Source organism: Myxocyprinus asiaticus, chromosome 27 (genome assembly GCF_019703515.2).
Source record: "Myxocyprinus asiaticus isolate MX2 ecotype Aquarium Trade chromosome 27, UBuf_Myxa_2, whole genome shotgun sequence".
NCBI lineage: Eukaryota > Metazoa > Chordata > Actinopteri > Cypriniformes > Catostomidae > Myxocyprinus > Myxocyprinus asiaticus.
Genome location: NC_059370.1, coordinates 43,583,317 through 43,607,416, shown reverse-complemented (window position 1 = coordinate 43,607,416; position 24,100 = coordinate 43,583,317). Strand labels below are relative to the sequence as shown.

General features: G+C 38.2%; 1 protein-coding gene across 2 annotated transcripts in view; it reads right to left on the bottom strand.

The window, feature by feature from the left end:
- The window catches only part of LOC127418067 (protein diaphanous homolog 1-like), a 154,872-nt gene that overhangs the window by 8,627 nt on the left and 122,145 nt on the right, over positions 1 to 24,100 (bottom strand). For both annotated transcript variants that reach the window (XM_051658429.1, XM_051658430.1), the window contains 9 exons: positions 22,494 to 22,592; positions 18,735 to 18,829; positions 18,515 to 18,616; positions 17,871 to 18,110; positions 17,437 to 17,566; positions 15,899 to 16,022; positions 14,991 to 15,156; positions 11,905 to 12,046; positions 7,250 to 7,333 (listed from right to left, as the gene is read on the bottom strand). In XM_051658429.1, the coding sequence (XP_051514389.1) occupies positions 7,250 to 7,333; positions 11,905 to 12,046; positions 14,991 to 15,156; positions 15,899 to 16,022; positions 17,437 to 17,566; positions 17,871 to 18,110; positions 18,515 to 18,616; positions 18,735 to 18,829; positions 22,494 to 22,592 (1,182 nt within the window). The remainder of the gene's footprint in view (positions 1 to 7,249; positions 7,334 to 11,904; positions 12,047 to 14,990; positions 15,157 to 15,898; positions 16,023 to 17,436; positions 17,567 to 17,870; positions 18,111 to 18,514; positions 18,617 to 18,734; positions 18,830 to 22,493; positions 22,593 to 24,100) is intronic.

Here is a 24,100-nt window from a genome sequence, read left to right as displayed (position 1 = left end):
CATATTGCAGAGGGTCAGAGGTTACAGGGGTGTCGCCTGTCTCCAAACCGCATGCCTGTGGTCTCTCTAAAGCAGGGCCGTATAAGGCCCGTGAGGCCATTTGAGAAATATTTTGAAAAGCCAAAAAAATAAATAAATAAAAAAAATAGTCTCGATTCAATTAACTGTATAAAAAACACAAAAAAAACAAAAAAAACAAATGCAATTAAAATAACGATTACATAAAAATAAAAAAAATATATTAACAATGCAAAATATTGTATAATATACTATTTTTTCTTGGTGCGTGAGCACATAATGGAATGTGTATGTTAATTTAATTTCTGTCCATTTTTTTCTGCCCTAAATGTGTCTGGGTGTCAGAGATTTTAAGTCGTGGAGACACTAAACTTGGCAAGATGATCCCAAATCCCCCCCCACTACTCAGCTGCACTATAATAAACACTTAAGTTAAGTTATTATTTTTTCTCTGACTCTTTAAGTCAAGCCCTACAATATGTATATCTCCGATTTCATTTCCATCCATAATTTTTTAGAATATTAGAATATTTTGAAAAACCTACTTTTTCGAACAACTCTTAGAACGTTCGTCCCATCAGCATACAATTTGGTATACATAATCTACACACACCCCTGACAAAAAGATATCAAAAGAATTTCGATACCTCAAATCATTCCAAAGATATTAACGATACAATTCCTTTGGTTTAACGTGATTTGAGTAATTGATCAATATCTACTCCATGCAAACTCCAAATGTAACCAAACTCGGTGCACACAGTCAACACCGTTTGAGCGACAAAGTCCAAATTAAATATGCATCTTCTTTGGTTCAAATGCTAACATATTCGTAAAAAATAGATTTGAAAAATTTACAGAAATGGCTGCCAACGGCCAATCAAATTACAGCACATTATAACTCTTATTGGGAATGGCCGGGGGTTATGGAAATTACTATACACAAGCAGGGTGTCAACTCGAAGCCTCAAATCAAATTTTGTGACAATCGGCCACATGGTGGCGGTATAATGAGCTAATTCACATTTTTGCACATAACTCTGGAACCGTATAGGCTACAATACAAATTTGTAGCTTCTCTGAATCCACCAGTGCCCCACAACGATATGGTCACTTGAATTTCCATTTCCGCAGGTTATTTTTTTTTACCATTTCGATTATTCGAAAAACCTACTTTTTCGAACTCGTCCTAGGCCGTTTGCCCAATTCTCACAAAACTTGGTATATATCGTCTACAGACCCTCCTGACAATAAGTTATATCGAATCGTTCCAAAGATATAAGCAAATATGTTTTGGGCATGGCTTATAATGACTAATCAGACTGTATCTTGTGAGTGCAATTTTCAAACTTAACAAAATTTGTACACATGGACAAGAGAACACTCTGAGGTAACGAGTTTCATTCATTTCTGATGCTAGAGGGCACTATAACTTAAGACAATCCTATTTTTGCAGGTGAAATTTCACACCAAAATAGCTGTCCACAGCATCCATAGGATCTTTTCGGTCAAATTTGTTTGTTTTGGTCATCTCGCCATATGTGCTTGGCCCCCGACAATAGTCGCTTGTTAATATATATATTTTTGATCGTGCAGTCATTTTTTTTCCCATCAACAAATCAAGATTCACAACACTGTGTGTACATGGCACAAATGTCACATGCGCACTCTGATGCAAACAAACCAGCGTGGACGAGAAACGTGGCTAAAGGGGTATTTTGGGTTCCATAAAAATGCAGAGTGATTGTTGGTTGGAGATGGTTTCCATTTGTGTAACACATGTGGGAGAAAAGTGGCAGCGAAACTGCCATGGACAACATGTCCGCTCATCCGCGGGACAATTATTGTGTTCAATTCAGCAAGATAAATATTAAGTTATGACAGTTCTACTCGTTTTCCCAAACTGTTTTTGAAAACTAAGAGACAACACTAAGAGACAACACTAAGTGACAACACTAAGTGACAACACTAAGAGACAACACTAAGTGACAACTAAGACTACAAACAAAGTGCAGATAATGTGTAGTTTGCTTTCTAGTGGCCAGAGAGCAGTTCGCTAAAACTCCGCTATATACACAGTAACATTTGCGTCTCGTAGTAACAACTAAAATACAGTTGGAATCAGATAATACTAAGTCCTGTAATTAATAATGGCAATGTGGCACAATTTCAATATTAATTTAAAGTTTGAACTCCACGCAATCATACGTTAACATACAGTGAGAATGAACTTGCGGTTTTTAAAGTTGTAGCTAGCACCTAGCTATATATAAGCAACTGGCTTGCTATCCAGAACAAAAACAAAACATGCATACTATTGTTGTAGCCTAGTAGCTTGCTCGATAAAATGAGTCTAGCCTTACTTTAACAATAGCCTCAACAAAATCCGTCCTGATCTGTAATGACCAGTGGCTCCTTGGCAGAATAACCATTTAAATATTAAGACAATCAACTAAATGTTATATTTGCTTATGTATCTATGGTGAAGGGGGCGCTACAGCGGATTTCCTTTTTCAATCAACAACAGTCATGGTGGAGCAGCAATTTCTGGAGAGTCTTGCCGAACAAGTTAGCTCATAAAAACATATTTTCTGTCATCTTTTCAGCAAATACAAAAGCACACTCCTCAACTGCCGACATGTTGACTCCACCACATCCGGTTTCATGGCACCTAAAAAACTCTTTCACTCCCCTGTGGTTCAAGGTTTGTAACCGCCAGAGCAACGCAAGAGCGCACGTAATGTATGTACAACAGGAACATGCATGCGCCTTGCGCTCACGTCTGCATACTTGCGTGAAGTATGTTTGGGCCCTAATTCGCTGTGGGGTTCCCTCAGGAGTTTCCTATGGACGTTTCCTATTTTTAGAAAACGGATTTTAAAATTACAAATAAAATAAGATCTGTTGTGAAAATTACTTGGAGACTTTCACGCTTTGTTCTAGAACATTAATTACACAGTCATACCTCAAGTGTGGATTTTAGAGCCGCTGTGTCGTTACCCTTCGCTAAATAAGGACTACAACAATCAACCATTTAATAAAGCATGAGCTCACATGCTCAAGGAAGTTATAGTCCTTAATTACCATTGTGATAGCAATTATGCATTTTTAAAAGACACAATAGCTTCAAAATTAATGTTTGAGGGATGAATGTGTATAGTTTATGTTCTAGAACAAAACGTGAAAGTCTCAAAGTAATTTTTAACCATAGGCCTTATTTTAGTCATAAATCTAAAACGCCAATTATAAAAACCCATTGGAAATTCCTGAGGGAACCTATTTCAGTTTTCTGGACCAATACCTGAACTGCTCTATTCTTGGATGACTGTTTTCCCCTTGCTTGTCACATTCTAGGACTGCCTTATCTGTGAAGGATGCATGTGAAGCTTAGTAGGCCACATATCTGTGCAGCCTACCTTTCGGAATAATCATCACATTGAGTGCATAATATGGTGCCTTAAAATGATGTCCAAGTAGCAAGCTCACTACAGTAGGTTTTTTAACAGAGATTGTTTGTAGGGTTTTCTTGCGGCTGAAGGAAAGCTAAAAAACAAAACACACCACTGATGACTCATGCTACACACACAGCAGTGTTTTTGACACAAAAGGAAAATAAATAATCTCAAGCAGCGATGCAAAGAATTAAACACAAAGACAGAGAGAGTGCAATACAAGATGAAGAAAACGGGTCAATGATGATTCAAATAAAGCAAAAGAGAAAAAGAGAGAGGGTCTGGTATGGCACACTAAGAAAACATAATGATGAAAAAACGCGGGAATGTGGGGGTGACAGAGAGAGAGAGAGAGAGAGAGAGAGAGAGAGAGAGAGAGAGAGAGAGAGAGACAGAGAGAGAGAATATGGTCATTATTGCCACATTGCAACACATCTGGATCCATTCAACAGCAGATTCAGTTACACACACACATAGCTGCTCCATGCTGGTGTTTGTAAGTGTAGAATACAATAAAAGAGAGGGAAAACCAGTGCATGTATGTTTGTTTCTCTATAATGTAATTCAAACTGAATTTATACTGTGTCTGTATGTTCTATTTGTATTAGTGTTGTCATGGTACCAAAATTTCAATAGTCCGGTATCGGTACCGATACCAGTAAAATTTCACAGTTCTTGATACCAATTTTGATCCCACAGCAAAAATACACCAATATGATAATGTGCTATTGAACACACCAGTTTAGTTATTTTTTATAATTTAATAATTATTTTAATAATTATAATTTAATAATAATTATTATTTTACAGAACTCCATGTTTTAAACTTTTTTAAAATTTAATTTCATCATCAAAATGGTGTCTAATCAATTAATTCTTAAAACCTTTAACAAGTGAAAATAAAACTTGTAATATATAGTAATAATAATAATAATAAGCAATTATTATTATTATTATTACTATTATTGTTATTACAGTGAATATTACAGTACATTTTACTATACACTTGTAATATACTTCTGTCACAATTTATTTAATTTCAGGTATCTAGTTTTTATTTTGAATCGTGCTTTTATTATGACATGTGTTTTTTTTGTCGGAAGCTTCACTTTTCCGGATAAACAGTTCGCAACACGGCCCAGTGTGACCACTAAAGATTTTTAAGTCACATCTGAAATCTCATCTGTTTACACTGGCCTTTGAGTCAGACAAATTAATTGTAGGACAGTTTTGGCGTATTTGTATTTTAGATTACTCATGCTTGTGTATGTGGAAGTTTTTAATGTTGCTGTGTTTTAAATGTTATAACTGTGATGCACTTTGGTCAACTTTGTTGTTTTAAATGCTATATAAAGTTGAGATGAGATTAAAGCGCAAATGCTGTGATTTAATTATATAAATATATAGTCTACATGTAATACGCGCTTCACAGTGGTTTAGTGCTCTGCTCTGTCATCTCGTACAACGTGAATGATTCTCTTGCCGGGTTCCACCGTGAGCGGCGTGTTTTTGTTTCGGCACACATATTAACAGATGACACCGTTTACACTGCAAACATGAGTCACGAGGTGACGCATCCCAGAAACATCCCAGACGCGGCAGTGAGCGGAGTGTTTCGCCGTTGAGCCTATTTTTGCCGTGCCGCTCACGCTGAGCTCAGCGGCTCTGGCTGCAGTACAACACTAAAATAATCAAGAGATTACTGAAAAGACACAAAAGCAAATAAAAATTATTCAAACTGAACGTATAGTACACTACAATTTATATGTCTGCATGTAAGTAAACTCAATAAAATAACTTAATAAAGGTAAGAATTAATAAACTGCCTGACCTTTTGCCATTCTGTGTATATAGATGTACAGTATAGACACAACATTAACCAATCACAACCAAGTGTGCTTATAAACTGACTGCCCGCTGTTGTCCTTGAAGCAGCAGTAACCTCAGCTTATTATGACCTTATATGACCGTAGGACGCCACAGATAACTTTATTTTCTACGCAGATGAGCTGCTGTTTCTCAGGGAAGAAACGCGGCCAACATACAATGCGACTGCCTCGCTCATGCCTCATTCATGCCATGCTCACGGAGGATGTGTGAACCCGGCGTTAATGTCTGTGGAGTTTCCAGCGTATGAGTGGTCGGATTTATACATTCATTAAAAGTACGCTGCTCATCCAGACTAAGATTGCAGCCTTTAGTGGTTTAATAATCACACTAGGACGTCACGGTTTCAATTTGATTCATTGTACATTTCAGTGTAAAAGGAGTAACATAGCACACACTCAAATAAGCCTGTGAGCATTTTAAAGGTGTTTCAGTCAAACTGTGCGCTGGTAATGGATTGAGTCGGTGTTCGGTACTACCGGTACTGCAGAAACACTGGTATCATTACATCTTTTTTATTTTAGTATCGACTTGGTACCGAAGAACCGGTACTTTTGACAACACTAATTTGTAGTTTGTTTTTTATTATTGTGGAGCTTGTGGAGCGCAGTAGTGCCCGTCGACCAAAAAAAAAAAAATGGATGGGTCAAGTTTTCGCCCCAGTTTCTTTTCTTTTTACCAAATTTTCCTTAACAGAGAGGCAGCACATTTAAACAGTTCTTTCATACTTTCAGAAATCAGAATTTATGCATTTTTATTTCATTTATTTATTTATTTTTTCTCCCCAATTTGGAATGCCCAATTCCCAATGCGCTCTAAGTCCTCATGGTGGCGTAGTGACTCGCCTCAATCTGGGTGGCGGAGGACGAATCTCAATTGCCTCCATGTCTGAGAGCGTCAATCCGTGCATTTTATCATGTGGCTTGTTGAGCGTGTTACCGCGGAGACGTAGCACGTGTGTAGGCTTCACGCTATTCTCCGCAGCATCCACGCACAACTCACCACGTGCCCCACTGAGAGCGAGAACCACATTATAGCGACCACGAGAAGGTTACCCTATGTGACTCTACCCTCCCTAGCAACCGGGCCAATTTGGTTGCTTAGGAGACCTAGCTGGAGTCACTCAGCACGCCCTGGATTCGAACTCGCGACTCCAGGTGTGATAGTCAGCGTCTTTACTCACTGAGCCACCCAGGTCCCCTTGAATTTATAAATTTTTTAAACTATTTTATAAATCTATATTTGAAGTCAAAGAATTATCTCTAATATTCTGAGTGTTAGTCACTGGCACAGCGTCTTTCACGAGGGAATGAACTACAATCCCATGAAGCATTGCGAATGACGTAATTGAATTAAAAAAGTTGTTAACATTAAGTATGGAATCAATATATTTTAAAGTTCATTGCAAAATATTCTGATATATATAAATATGAGTAGTTTTTGCTGCAGAGGCAGTTGCTGCAGAGCTCTTTTGGTGTGCTTTGTTCAAAGTGATTCTCTGATTGGTGGAGTTTCCGCCTCAGAATCATGGGTAGTGTAGTTCTTCATCAGGAATACTGTGATTAAGCCGTGATTTAAAGAAAATGAGGATCAAATAAAGCAGACTGATAGCTTCAACAGAAGCATATACCATTGATTAACAACCTAGGAGCTCATGGTAGGTCTGTCTTTAAAAGTTTATAAGTTTTATAAGTAAAAATGAATTCCCTTATGGCAAAATGAATGGCATTTTTTACATCTGGAACCAAACCGTAGTGCTGTATTCACTAAAGAACATTTTACTATCGTGATTTTTTATTTCACACAACCAGCTTGCAATAAATCACATTTTATTAGCAAACACTGCTGTGCATTTGATAAATAAACACTGATATGTATGTGTGAATGGTTACCTGCTCGTGGTGCTCTCTTCCTCCTGAAAGCAGCTCCGGACTGCAGCGCCTCCAACAGACCATCCATGATACCAGTCTCATCATCTATAAAACACACACATATGCACATTATATACATGTTAAACATTACATATACACACACAATCCATCCATGATTACAGTCTCATCACCATATGAAACACACATCCACAAATCATTGTGCATATCACACAACATTACAGATGAGAAACACATCACGAGCAGAGAGCTGAATCAGTCACACTGACTTATGAGATGACAGAGCAGCAAAGCATCATGGGAATATAAACATCCACACAGACACAAGTTACAGCAGACAGCGCCCCCTTTCACACACACATACTGATGACGTCATCAGCCCTACAGACATCATAAGCATTAACCTACATAACCACTGACCCAACACTATTGTACACTCACTCACACTCACACACACACACACACACACTCACACACAGTAAGAAAGGAGGGTTTCACTGTATGATTTACAAATATTTTATCTGTGTGATGTGGTCATGGATGAAAGCTTGCATGTTTATGTGGTAAAGAGAGTTGTTTTTATACCTGTGTGTGTGTGTTTCAGGGCTTTGTGTGTGTGTGTAGACAGATGGTTCGATCATTTCCACTTTACACTAAATGGGGTTAAAGATTTATGGGTCTAATACCCCCACCCCACCCCCTCCACACACACACACACACACACACACACAAACAGACACCACATTTACATACACCTCCCCCCCATAAACAAGCATGCACATATACAGTAATGTACAAAAACACTGTGTATGTGCAACACTATCTGCAAACACACACATAAAATATCTACTGCCCAAACACACACACACACACACACACTCTAATCCCTTGAAAAGCTGCATTCAGATGGTTCTGTGTCTCTCCTGACACACACACGCACAGAGAGAGAGCCATGTGTAGAGCGTGCACACACACACACACACACACACACACACAGAGAGCCATGTGTAGAGCACACACACCACCGTGAGGTGTGTTACAGGAACTGCATATTGGTGGGATTTTCTCTCTGCTTTATGTTAACTAGAATGATCTGCAGTGAAATTTATGTCAATCAGACATTACATTTCTTAATTCATGTTTTTGTTGTTATTGCATGATTCCTCAGTTAGTAACGTTATTACAAAGCATTGAAATGTTTGTCATAATCATTCATCAAAATTAAGCTGAGAAACCAAAACTGTTCACTCGTGTCGTGTTCACGGTTGTGAGACCGTTTCTTCGTTCCACAGATGAAAGAAGATTATTTACATTTGGAACAATATGAGGGTGAGTAAATGATTTTTTTCATTTAATTAATGTAAATGTAATGTGAAATACGTATTTGTTTAATCCTCCGGGATTGACTGCTAAGCAAAGATAACGTGTGTGTGTGTGTGTGTGTGTGTGTGTGTGAGAGACAGAGAGAGAGAGAAAATGGGAATGTCATGGCCGAACATTCCAAATATTCAACCCTGAGAGTCCAATGAACCCACTGTGTCTGTGTGTTAGAATACAGACTGATAAGACATAAGCAGGCCTCTGTGATGGAAAAGGACATTGCACAAATGTTTGTGTGTGTGTGTGTGTGTGTGTGCAACTGTGTGTTTTCCTCAACTGACATTCAAATCTTCCACCTGTATGCAAATCTAACCTCATAAATGAACATCACTTACACAGCCGAATTATCATTGATTTAGTGACCCCAAAAGTGTTTGGACACATAAGAGACGCTCGTCTGAATCTTGTTGCTTTAAAGGAATATTCCGGGTTCAGTACAAGTTAAGCTCAATCGACAGCATTTGTGGCATAATGTTGATTACCACAAAAATAAATTTCGATTCGTCCCTCCTTTTCTTAAATAAATAAAAAAAAAGCAAAACTCTGGGTTACAGTGAGACACTTGCAATGGAAGTCAATGGAGCCAATTTTTGAATGTTAAAATACTCACTGTTTCAAAAGTATGGTCACAAGACATAAACAACATGCGTGTAAACATGATTTGAGTGTGATAAAATCACTTACTAACCTTTTCTGTGTAAAGTTAGAGCCAATTTTACAACTTCTTTGCCATGACGATGTCAACAAACACTAAAACACTGTAAAAATTACAATTTAAACAACTTTACAGCTCAAATAATACACGAGTTTTAACAGAAGAATTAATGGAAGTGCTTTTATTAAATTATGAGCTTCACATTTTTGACTTTAAACCCTCCAAAAATTCACTTCCATTGTAAGTGCCTCACTGTAACCTCAATTTTAGCTTTTTTTTTTTTTTAAAGGAGGGACGAGTCGAAATATATTTTTGTGGTAATCAACATTATTCCACAAATGCTGTCGATTGAGCTCAACTTGTACTGAACCCAAAATATTCCTTTTAAAAACACAATATGAAAGCAAGTGTGATCTGTGTGTCTCAAATGCTGCTGGAGCTTTTCTCAGAACTGACTTCACTTGTCTTAGCCGTTTTTCCATTAACTGGTGTTATAGTGATTTTAAGTGGATGTATGAAGTCGTTTCCCCTCAACATCACACAGGTGTCCTAGCAGAGTAACCACAGGTGGAGTTCAGCACATTCAACTGAGACACAGATGTCAAAAACAGATTTTTGAACACATCCATTGTTTTATCATCTCAAAACTAAAAAATAAAAAAAACATGTAAAATGTTTGCAAGTGCGCTTATGCTAACTTTCTTTAAAATTACACTTGCTTTAATATCTTGTTATGTAAAGACATTCAGACATTTGTAAGTGTGACTTAAGTGTCCTTTTTTTTGAGCGGTCACTATATGAATAACATGGCTTTAGCTGATATTGTTGATTTATTAACAGCAACTTCTGTTACCCCTTCACATTCTGCTGGAGTGGAATTTTGGAGTGGAAGTTTCAAACTCGAGCCAAATAAGAAAAGTAGGTCAGAGAGAGAGAGAGCGAGCAAGCACATTCATTTTTGTAAGTACCATTGATAAAGATGGCCAAATTATGTCACCTGTTCCACATGAAATATTGAGTGTGGATCAGAGTGCTAGTCAAGAACAGAAATGTATCAAGATGTTTCAGAACAGAAACAATAGACAGTTTGCTCTTTTTTTAGTTGCTCATACAGGGCAAATCTCACAACAACAGGTCGCAATCCAACCCAAATTCAAAAACAATTATTTAGCTAAATGTAAGCTTATTTTAGGACCATTAGTGACACTGTTAAAGGAATGTTTTGGGTTCATTTGTGGTTCAATCGCTTACAAACCTTATCTGTGTAAAGCTATATCCAATTATACAACTTCGTTGCCATGACGACACAATGCCGTAAGCGATTTTATCACACTAGAGTCATATTAACACGTGTAATGTTTACATCTTATGACTATACTTTTTAAACCGTGCGTATTTTAATCACTTCCATAATAAGTGATTTAATGTAACTGCATTTTGTTTTTATACAGTATAAACGAAGAGTTGAAATAACTTTGTGGTAATTAATATTATGCCACAAATACTGTCTATTAAGCTTAACTTTTACTGAATCCAGAATATTCCATGAAGCACATTTTCCCTTAACTCTCATTATTGTAAAGCAAAATAAATAACTAAATAAATAATAATTAACAATAATAAATACAACCCCAATTCCGAAATTCACAAGGTAAAGCATCATATAATGTTTAGTTGTGGTGCTTTCAATATAGCAAAGGGCGAATATAATTTACAAATCACAATTTTTTGGTTTTTATTAGCATTTTTCATCCTGTCCCAACTTTTTGGGAATTGGGGTTGTATTCCTTAAAACAAAAAAATTCTTATTACTGTAATGCATATGGACATTTGACTTTTTTGTTCTCATTCTCAGTGATAATTGTTTAATTGATTTGAACGTAATTACAGTTAAACTTACTGAAATGCAATTTATTTTTCATTAAAATCTGCATCCATTACAGGCAGTACAGTACAACAAATATTAACACAATAAATAATACTTTACAACTCAGATAAATTGCATTACAGTAAATTTTTTTTTTTATTATTAACATATTATAAAAAAAATTGATTTTGGGTTGAAACATGACCATGACATGTTCTTGACAGGTTTCATGAGATTCAGAGTATTTGTCTCTGATGGTCTCCATTTAAACTTCCAGATTCACAGACATGAGCGGTGTTCACACACACAGACACACACACAGACACACACACACACACACACACACACACACACACACACACACACACACGTTGGTGCAGCTATCATCATGAGGACTCTCCATAGACATAATGATTTCTATACTGTACTAACTATAGATTCTATCCCCTAAACCTAACCCTACCCCTACCCCTAACAAAAAACTTTCTGCATTTTTACATTTTCAATAAAACATCGTTTAGTATGTTTTTTAAGAGATTTGAATTATGGGGACACTAGAAATGTCCTCATAAACCACATTTATAGCATAATACCCTTGTAATTACCAGTTTATAACCTAAAAAAAAGGTTATACGCACGCACGCACGCACGCACGCAGACACGCACACAGACATGCACACAGACACACAGACACAGACACACACACACACAGACACACACACACAGACACACAGACACACAGACACACAGACACACCATCATTGATGTCGGGTATCTTTTTGGCATTCATTCTCTTCTGTTTCTCTTCTTTCTCTTTCTCGGCTTTCTCTCGCATCAGTTTAGCTCGACGAATCTTCTCCTCCGCTTCTTTCCGTTTCTGGTTCTCTTTCACCGCTTGCTGTAACACACAAACACACAGTGAGAGGAGGTTGAACTAAAGATTCTCATTCAGATTTTATGAGGCAACAACCGCCTGTCCTGTTTGCACTGTTAAAGAAGAATATAAAGATTATAAAGCTTTATGGTGAACGGTCATGTTTCTAACACAGATTAGATGAAGTTTGTGTGTGTGTGTGTGTTTATGACATATTTCTGCGGTCCTGTTATGACAGCCAGAATGTCAGTATGTCTATACAAATGTCTGTTTTCATATCATAAACAAACACTAGATGTGTGATGGCCAAACCATCTGCTACACACACACTGCATGTGAAAGTCACAGCGCCCAGGTGCAGCACTTTTACAATTGTGTGTGTTTGGCAAAATAGCTACAAATATATTGTTTCGTCTGAATAATCGGTTGTTTCAGACAAAACAAACCTTATAGAAAATTTCAGTATAGACTAAACGTCAGATTAAATATTAATTTACACAGTTTATACTTAAAAGGATTTGTGTTACATAACATAAAAACGGCCATTAATGACGATATCAAGATCACTAGGTTCACATTTTATGAAGGAAACAGTAATGATTGTGAGGCAGCAGTAGAATAACGTTTTAGGTAAGTTTAAGATTTAAGCTTTAATAGAGCATCAGAGCAACCTTGAACTTTGCCGCTGTCATGACAATCAGTGCACAATTTCTCTTCAACCAGCACTGCACTAGTATTAACAAAACACAAGACTGTCTTTATATTAAAAAGACAGCTATATGGTTAAACAGATGCAAGGAAGAAATGACTAATCACAATTTAGTATGCAAATAAATGCAAGAAAGATGACCAACCGTAAGTCAGTATGCAAATGTAACAATGGATGTCAGCGCTGTTGGTCAGATTTTGAATGACGAATGTTCTTGCAATGTAAGTTAGTGGGAGATTTTCAAACTTTAATCATAATTTTTTTTAATGTAAAATCATGTTTATTAAAATAATTTCTTAGCAGACCTAAGGCTGAAATAATTAGGGATGCACCGACACCACTTTTTCTCTACAGACACAGTTACCTCCTTAGTACTGGCTGATACCGATCCTAATCCCAGTGCTGTTTTTCTCAATAATTGTTTTAAACCCCTGTGTGAAACTAAAAAGGAGTAATTATATAGTTTCATATATAGTGCATGCAGTGGAAGAGACTGTAAGTCTGTCAGCCTCATTTTCATTACCACAAAAAATCAAATAGACCGCTACTTTTTTCCCCTCTGCTTTTCTTCCCAAATTGGAATACCCAATTCCCAATGCGCTCTAAGTCCTTGTGGTGGCGTAGTGACTCGCCTCAGTCCAGGTGGTGGAGGACGAATCTCAGTTGCCTCCGTGTCGGAGAGCGTCAATCCACGCATCATCACGTTGAGCTTGTTGAGCGCGTTACCGTGGAGACGTAGCGCGTGTGGAGGCTTCACGCTATTCTCCGCAGCATTCACGCACAACTCACCACATGCCCCACTGAGAGCGAGAACCACATTATAGCGATCACGAGGAGGTTACCCCATGTGACTCCACCCTCCCTAGCAACTGGGCCAATTTGGTTGCTTAGGAGCCCGGGCTGGAGTCACTCAGCATGCCCTGGATTCAAACTCGCGACTCCAGGGGTGGTAGTCAGCGTCAATACTTGCTGAGCTACCCAGGCCCCCAATAGACCGCTACTTTGAATAAAGTCTATGGCTCATACAGGCTATTAGGTCATTAGAATGTAGTGTATTCAACTACTGGAGTGCATCTGGCTAATTAGATGAAATTAGCAGTTAGTACTTTATTTTTTTCAAATTTTCCGGATACACAATGAATGGCTGTGGCTAGATATGGATTTTTTTTCTGACGTTATTTGTGCACATTTTAACACAATACACACAGCACAGTAAAGTGAACTCTTTGAAGGCTTTCAAGGATTTCTTATCTAGTGAAGATAAGACTGGTACTGCATCCTGTATCTGTTCTTCACTGTTGAATTAACTGATAATTTTTTATGTGTTGCTGACATCAGAAATTGATGAAATTTTGCATGTGCAGGTGTGCATGACCAAATTAGCTAAATTTGACAGAAAAGATCATGTGAATGCCATGGACACATTTGTTTTGGAGTCAAATTTCAATAGCTTTGATCACAGTTGCACAACTAGGATTTTCTTGTTATAGGGCCCCCTAGCCTCATAAATTGATGAAATTTTGCATGTTACCACAGACTGTTCTGCTGTCCATGTGTTTTATGTTTTTTTTTTAAGTTTGAATATTGCATTCAAAAGATACAGGCCGATTAGGCATTATTATTATTGTTATTAGAATTTTATCATATAGCAGTAATATATTTCATTGTACTGTTCTCCATGCATGTGAACTAGAATTGCATCTGGTATGTTCTCCATGCTGTGCTAAGTGTGTGATGCAACAGAGTGGCGCTTTTTTAAACGAAGCCCTTCAAGATTCATTAAGCTGTTGTATGACTTCAAATACAATCCATGAGTCATAAGGACTACTGTAATGCTGCTTTATGGTTCTTTTATGTCATTTTTGGAGATTGAGAGTAAAGACCATCACTAACAGGCGATATCGAATTTGTCATGTGTGACGGATAACCAATCAGATTCAAATCGTCAGTATTCGTGCTGATACCGATCTAGTTATCAATAATTATGTAGAAATGATCTACAATACAAATGGAGTCTGTATGTTAAGTGGTTCAAAACTAATTAAATGCAGAAATTTGAGAATAATAAAAAATAAATGAAAATATCTGGGAATATCAATGGTGCTTTGCATGCACTGTAATGATTAGTCACAATGGAAAAGGAAATTCTCCTTGTAATGTAGTAAAGATGAGATATTCTTGACATTTATTTAGCAGAATTTTAAAATCAGACTCCCAAACTGTAAAATAACAGAAGTCAAATGTTAGTGGTGACCTCACCTGGAACATGTTCCTGAAGTTGTTGAGGTCACCGAAGAACTCCTCTGGACTCATCTTCTTGGGGTTGAACACAAAGTATTTGCCCAGATCTTCATACTGTTTCTCCATGTTCTCATGCATCAACTTCAGCTTCTCAAACTGCTCACGAGCAGTCGACACAAAACTGTGCACAAATCAGTCAAGAAAAACACACATTGGGGCCTGTGTATCTCAGCAAGTATTGACGCCGACTACCATTCCTGGAGTCGCGAGTTCGAATCCAGGGAGTGCCGAGTGACTCCAGCCAGGTCTACTAAGCAACCAAATTGTCCCAGTTGCTAGGGAGGGTAGAGTCACATGGGGTAACCTCCTCGTGGTCGCGATTAGTGGTTCTCGCTCTCAATGGGGCATGTGGTAAGTTGTGCGTGGATCGTGGAGAGTAGCATGAGCCTCCACATGCTGTGAGTCTCCGCAGTGTCATGCACAACCAGTCACGTGATAAGATGCGCGGATTGACGGTCTCAGAAGCTGAGGCAACTGAGACTTGTCCTCCGCCGCCCGGATTGAGGCGAGTAACTGTGCCACTATGAGGACCTACTAAGTAGTAGGAATTGGGCATTCCAAATTATGGAGAAAAAGGGGATAAAAATTAAAGGAAAAAACAAACAAACAAACAAAAACACGTCTGGGTGTTCACTGTACACAGCTCAGCCCAACATAAAATCTCATAATTCAATTATTTCGCTCAGATGAAACAGCTAAGATCTTTCATAAATTTAGAGGATGCTTGCTGGACAGCACAGTTCAAGCAAAACCAAAACACAATGTGATGTCACAACAGAGCATTGACACTGTAATTTAAAAACATCTGTGGAAACCAAGGTGATACTTCCTGTCATGTGACAGGCTGGAAGGAAGAAAAGGATATGGTCATTTTCTCAATGAATTTGTCTCTGTCGCTCTGTGGAGGGGGGAACGTCTCGATGTCCTTCTCCAGGCTTGCAATCTGTTTCTCCATCTGATCCAGATTCTTCTGGAGCGTTTCCGCGGAGACTGAGAAACAAAGAGAGTAAAAATACATAAAACTGTCCTGAACTGTGTAGAGGTAGGCAGTAATTCGAATTTAGAAATGCCCAATTCCCAATGCGCTTTTAAGTCCTCGTGGTCGCGTAGTGATTCGCTTCAATCCGGGCGGCGGTGGACGAATCCCAGCTGTCTCCGCGTCTGAGACGTAGCCATGGAGACATATCGTGTGGAGGCTTCACGCCATCCACCGCGGCATCCACACCCAACTCACCACGTGCCCCACCGAGAACGAACCACATTATAGCGACCATGAGGAGGTTACCCCATGTGACTCTACCCTCCCTAGCAACCGGGCCAATTTGGTTGCTTAGGAGACCTGACTGGAGTCACTCAGCACGCCCTGGGATTCAAACTAGCGACTCCAGAGGTGGTAGCCAGCGTCTTTACCACTGAGCTACCCAGACCCCAGGTTTTAGGGTTTGTTGACGTTACATCGTCATGGTAACTAAGTTGTAAAATTAGATATAACTTTACACAGAAAAGGTTAGTAAGTTATTTTATCACACTAAAATCATGTTTACAAGCATATTGTTTATGACTTGTGTATTCTAATGTTCAAAAATTGGCCCCCACTGACTTCCATTGTAAGTGCCTCACTGTAACCCAGATATTAAATAAAATGAGGGGCAAGTCAAAATAAATTTTTGTGGTAATCAACATTATGCCACAAAAGTTGTCGATTGAGCTAAACTTGTATTGAACTGGGAATATTCCTTTAAACTCTAAAAATCCATTTAAAAATGTAATTATTACATGTTTAAAGCTATAATAATCTAAACAAAGAGTGAAACAAACAAACCATTTCAACATTTATTGTGTTAAAATTATGTCTATCAATTTTCCAAAAACTATGGTGGTAATTTCCACCACACCAAACAATGTTGCCCCTAATAAAGTTTTAGTAAAAGTTAGTTTACTTGTTATCCAAGTGGAAAAAAGTGTCAATGAAGAGCATACTCGAGATGAAATATAAGACAAGTGATGTATGAAGAAAAATCAAGGGAAATATCACATGTGAGCAGAATATTTTTTTTATTGGGCATCATTTCCAATCAACCTGTAATTTTCCCAATTTACACAAAAAGTGTGAAACTATTCTTGTGTGTATTTAGGATGCATAAAATAATAGTTATGAAATTAGCCTCAGCACGACAATTAAGTCTGCAATTTTATGTCAAACATTTTAAAAATGTCATTTCCACCACAGAATTCTACTAAACGAATGACAGATTCTAAGATGTGCTGGAAATGACACTGTGGTGATTTTTTGTGTGATGCATGTACACACACTGTTGACAGTGTCAGTTGACAACTTAATTTAGTTGACTTAGATGGATAAATATTACCACCAAGTTCTTCATGAAGTGAGAGCGAGTCTCACCTTTGCTGGCTTTCTCCACATGGATAAGCTCCTCTGGGAAGGTCATGACCTCTGGGTACTGTTCCTGGCATATTTCAGCCATGAAGTGCAGTAGAGTCTGTTTCTGATCGGCTGATTTAGTATCCCTCAACTAAACACACACATAGATTAATTAGCCTACAGTACATACAGTATGTTTGCGGAGACTTATTCACATTTAACAGGACATACACTTATCTCTCAAATACACATTTCCGTCTATTTGCATTGGTGAAAGTAGAGAGTTAATTTGCCTGTAGTAGTGTACATACAGTCACCTGCAAATATGATGATTTAATAAGAGTAAACTGTTCTTAACTCCTAGTTTTGATTAACTTTACGCCAAGTTTTAAGGCTGTCTGTCTCATTAAAGTAGCTGTTATTTCTAACTTAAAAATAACTAAATGTTTTCTGACCTTGCACAGGTAACTGATGGTGAATCCAAAGGCTTTAGCATTCCGTGACCCTGCGTTCATATAGTTTCCCAGCAGTAGCGTGATCTCCAGCAGTTTGGCAAAACTCTCACTCTGACGGAGCTCCTCGCATGCCGCCGTTACCGCCACGACGTCTGGCTTCACGTTATTCACCTGCTCCTCAAACTGAAGCTTGAAGAGGATTGCACTGAGACGAGGCTTCAAACGTTTCACTGAACTGATCTACACACACATACATGAGGAGAGAGATTACCGTTATTAACTTTTATAGTATTTGCAATTATAGTGTGAGCAATTAGTATGACAGAAATAATTGTCAAGTGTTTGTGTGATGCATGTCTATAAATGGCCTGTTCACACAGAGAGCGACGAGAAAAAAATGATGGGAAAAACGATTCACAATGAGCGCGACAAGGGATGCACGATTTGGACAAAAACAAATTAAAATGTGATATGTCTTGATTTGAATTGCAATACGATTCTTTGAAAACTACAAACTAGGAACCGGTGACTTTTGTCTCCAAATTTAGTAATGTTTTGCCCAATTTCTGCTGCAAAAGAAGGGAGTCCTGCTTACTAGAACCAGAATTAAATGAGAGTGTGTATAAGTGTGTGTGCTTTCTCACCACAACTCCAAACTGCTCAGATTCGGCCAGCTCCTCGTATTCATCTTTCATCTCTGATAATGTGTTCAGCTGTTCCTGTTCCGGTAACAGCTTCAACAAACTCTGAAACACACATACAGACATAATTGCTACTGCATTAAAGAAGTCATATCATGGAAAACAGAATTCATCTTGCTCTTTTGAAATAAAAGTGAAATAAACTTTTCTTTTTCTTACATACCTGCACCATATTTTCGGTGAGAAGTGTCTCATTGACCTCTAAAATGACATTCTTAAACTCTTCATAAGGCAGCCTGTTTGAACCCAGGAATATAGCTGAAAAAAAAAAATAAAAATACACAGTTCAACAACAACATCAATAAACTGCCAATGAAATATTTAATTATATATACAACGATCAGCCACAACATTAAAACCACTGTGTAATCAAGCGTAAGGATCTGAGCGACTTTGACAAGGGCCAAACTGTGATGGCTAGACGACTGGGTCAGAGCATCTACAAAACGGCAAGTCTTGTGGGGTGTTCCAGTGTGCAGTGGTTAGTATGTACCAAAAGTGGTCCAAGAAAGGACAACTGGTGAACCGGCGACAGGGTCATGGGCGCCCAAGGCTCACTGATGCACGTGGGGAGCAAAGGCTAGCCCATCTGATCCAATCCCAAAACTTCTGTAGCACAAATTGCTGAAAAACGTAATGCTGGCCATGATAGAAAGGTGTCAGAACACACAGTGCATCACAGCTTGTTGTGTATGGGGCTGCGTAGCCACAGACCAGTCAGAGTGCTCATGCCCTGTCCACCGCCGAAAGCGCCTACAATGGGCACGTGAGAACTGGACATGGAGCAATGGAAAAAGGTGTCCAGGTTTTGAGGTGGCTGTGGCTCAGGTGGTAGAGCGGGTTGGCCACTAATTGCAGGGTTGGCGGTTCGATTCCCGGCCCACATGACCCCACATGCCGAAGTGTCCTTGGGCAAGACACTGAGCCCCAAGTTGCTCCCAATGGCAGGTTAACGCCTTGCATGGCAGCTCTGCCATCATTGGTGTGTGTGTGAATGAGTCACAGTGTAAAGCACTTTGAAAACCGTTAAGGTTAAAAAAAAAAAAGCACTATATAAGTGCAGACCATTTACCATTTTGCATGGTTTAGGTCCTATTTATCAGACTGCTACCACTTTGTCTGTGTAAATGAGAATTGTCAAATCAAACAAACGTTTAATATGGAGTGTCACAGGGATCAGTTTTAGGGCCTCTGCTTTTCTCCTTATATATGCTTCCCCTGGGAGATATTGTTTCCAGTGTTGTTCCGACAATACCCAACTTTACATTTCTTCGAAACCCGACAAAATTTCACAATTCTCCAAATTAGCAGAGTATATCAATGAAATCAAAGACTGGATGGCAAGAAATTTCCTTCTACTCAATTCTGACAAAACAGAGGTACAAATTACTGGACCAAAAAAACAAAATAAGCCCCTAAAATATAATTTGACTCTCAATGGATGTACTGCTACGTCGTCTTCTACAGCAAAGATCTTAGGTGTTATATCTGATACTAATTTGTTCTTTGAAAATCTAATTTCCAGTGTTTATAGAACAGCATTCTTCCACCTCAGAAATATTGCTGAGTTTTGACACATGCTCTCTGTTGCTGATGCTGAAAAATGAGTTCATGCATTCATAACCTCAAGACTAGATTAGTGTAATGCATTACTGGGAGGATGTACTGCAAGTTCAATAAATAAACTTCAATTGGTTCAAAATGCAGCTGCCAGAGTGCTGACTAGAACCAAGAAATATTGATTATTCATATGAAATATTCATAGAATAGCACAATCTACAAAAGGAGGTAGATCCTTTTCCTAATTGGCTTCTAAACTATAGAATAGTCTTCCTAACACTGTTCGGGACTCAGACACACTCTCTCAGTTAAAGTCTAGGCTAAAGAGTCATCTATTCAGCAAGGCATACACCTAATTTAATCATCAACTCTGCCAGAACCAGAAACACTTCTCAATCTATAACTCAACAATACATTGAATGACATCTTTGCTAATATTATTATATTTGTTTCCCTGTCTCAAAACACTCTGGTAACCTCGGGATATGAATCCCGAGGATACCAGAGCCCGCCGGATCCAGCTCTGTTCCTGCTTGGTGTTGGACTCCACTGCTGTGTGTCACTGCGTGATGACGACTAACTGCAGCCTGTGCCAGCCAGACATCACTTCGGTCTACTACGATGGACTTCAGAGGATGAACTGATGCCAACTCTAACCGTAAGATACTTCATATGCCACTGCCTGAACCTTGGACTTAGGATGGACCCCACCAAACCTCACCGAAATGACCTTCCAGTTTCATTGCCTGTATCACCTTGGTCTAATGATGGACTATACTCTTAAATGGAATACATAGACTATCAATTAATTGCCAACAAAAGCCTTCATCAGCCAACTTACAAAGGACAATCCATCTATGTGAACTTCTGCAGTTAATCCAGGATGGACTTCAAAGACATTAGTCATTAATCTTACAGTTCATACAAAATCTTAGTTTAAACACTGGGCCTTAATGCTTAGTTTACTAATTTTAAACCATGACTTGCACTACACACAAAAAATAATATTGGCATTATATTTATGCTGTTCAGCCAGAGGAGAACTGGCCCCCACAGTGAGTCTGGTTTCTCCCAAGGTTATTTTTCTCCATTAACCAACATCTTATGGAGATTTGTGTTCCTTGTCACAGTCCCCTTCTGCTTGCTCATTTATTTACTTTAATACACAATCATATTTTAATCAAACTACACAATGATGACACTAAGACTTTATAGATAGTGATTTCATTTTCTGTTAAAGCATACATTTCTCTAAAGCTGCTTTAAAACTGTGTTTTGAAAAGTGCTATACAAATAAAAATGACTTGACAATTAAATCAGTCTTTTACAGTTTAACAATCACATTAGCCATATCATGAATCCTGTCTGTCCTCCCTCAAATTTAAGCCCTCTTCAACTGATAATTAATGGAGGTAGACCGATATATCGGTTTTGTGCCGATAGTTACTTTTTGGAACTATCGTTATCGGCAAAAATCTAAGGTGACAGTTACCAATTTTTTTTTCCATTATTTTGTCATTTCAAAATAAGAGTCCCAGGTGTGTTCTGGGCATGTTTATACTTCAAAGTACTGCGTTTTGTATCAAATCTGAATTTTGTTTCTGATTATTTTGGGGATTTTGCTTGAACAATAAACTGCATCTGGGATTTTATTCCTTTAGAACTCTGTCTGTGCCCATCATAGAAATGATTTATTTTGACATTCTATAAATCAATTAAAAAAATAAAAAAATATTGGCAGATTATTCGGTTATCGGCCTTTCCCACCACCTTAGTTATCGGCAAAATCTACTACCGGTCGACCTCTAATAATTAAGACTTATTCTATACCATTTAAAATATTTAAGATGTTTAAGGACCCGCTGGGATCCTGGTGGGGTTACTGTGATAAAATTAGTAGTATTTAGTATTTCAGCCTCCATGACACATATGAGAGTGTATATGATTTTAAACAGATTTTTAAAAGTACAACTGATTTTTTTTTAAAGCTGAATTGTGTAACCTTTTCTGTGTTAAAATACTTTCTCTATCCCAGCTTAATATGCAGAGACAACTATGAGTAAGCCATTCAAAGGTTGATAAACATATGTCACTATAGAAATTCCTCTGCTTGTTTTGAGTGTCCCGTCCAGCCAGACAAAACATTGACTCAACTAATGCCGTGAGTTGGGGGCGGGACTATCCGCTTATAACAATGTTTATTTTTTCAATTCTGTTCGGTGGTGCATAAATTACACACTTCAGCTTTAATGGGGAAAAATTACTGAGTGCACATTAAAGCAATTCAACTAGTGAGATTATTTCACATTTGAAATGCAGGACAGAGTGCAGAAGCAGACAGACACACAGAAGTGTTACTCACAAAGGTTCTGGGAGGATTTGGAGTCGAGCACCTTCAACTCCTTCACCTTCTTCTTCTGAGCAGTTTTCTTTTCTTCAGATCCCTCTTGATCTTTCTTAACTAGAGACAAACAGAGATGTGCAAGTGTTAGTGTGAAGGTGTTTGTCTGTGTATTTATCAGTTATGCTTAAACAGTTTTACACAATCCACAGCTCACAATTACAAAGAAAAGAGACTCGACAACTTCAACTAGAGATCCACACACACACACACACACACACACACACACTCATTTCATCAGTGTGTCATCATCTCTGTTTCTAAAGAGAGACTGTGAGCGGAACACAGGAGGAGGTCAGAGGTCAGGGATCGAGAGTCAAATGCCTAGCAGCTGTAATGAAACATGAAGACTAAAGTTCACGCTACTGACGACTCACCAGAGACACACACAGCATCATGTGTGTGCACAGAATTCAAAGATCCAGATCAGTTTGTCTCAGCTCTGATTTTGGCCTGTTGTTCATTTCACTTCTATTTCACTCTTTCGCTTCGCCATATGTCCATGTCTTTGTTCCTATCTCTCTTTTCTATTCTGTGTTTCTGAAAGCCAGTGAATTGTGTCTCTCCTCCATTTTCAGCCTCTTTTCAAACTCATTTTAGTTTTTACTTTTTTTCCTCTAAGAACCTCATTTCCGAGCACTGCATTCATGCTTGGCATCTGTGTGTGTGTGTGTGTGTGTGTGTGTGTGTGTGTGTGTGTGTGTTGAGTAACAGCAGCATATGGAAACGCTCAAGACAGTGAAGCCGTTCTGTATTAAATTACACACACACACACCTAAATCACATTCACTGGCTCTTTTTATGAGACACACACACACTTTCACTCTCGTTTTTACTTGAGTTTAAAAGAATGGAGGCTCACATGGATCACGATAAACAAAGACTGTAAACAGCAGAGAACACTGACGTAAATAGTACTCACTATTCAGCAATACTCAGACAACATATTGAGACAAATTTGGGGTTTGCTATAGGCAGTTATTAAACTCTTACATGTGGTCTCCGCCCGTCTTAAAGGAATATTTTGGCTTCAATGCATGTTGACAGCATTTGTGGCATTAAGCTGATTACCACTGAAAATAATCGATTTGTTCCCCGTTTACAAAAGCGGCAAAAGACTGGGTTACAGTGAGGTGCTTACAATGAAAGTCAATGGGGCCAGTCTTTAAACATTAAAATACAAATGTTTCAAAGTTATAGCCACAAGACATAAACAATATGCATGTTAGCGTGATTTTAGTGTAATCAAATCAATTACCAGCATTACGTCGTCATGACGACAAAGGTGTAAAATTGGCAGAAAACACAAAAAAGTTCTGTAAGTTATTTTATCACACTGAAATCATGTTAACACACACCGTTTACATCTTGTGCCTATCCTTTTGAAACAGTGAGTATTTTAATGTTAAAAAATTGGCCTCATTGACTGCTATTGTAAGTGTCTCACTGTAACACAGATATTTGCTTTTATGATTTTACTGTAGTAACTGTGGTGTTTCGGCAGAATCTACAGAAAGGGACCCACTTTATATTAGGTGGCCTAAACTACTACGTTCTTAACCATTTGA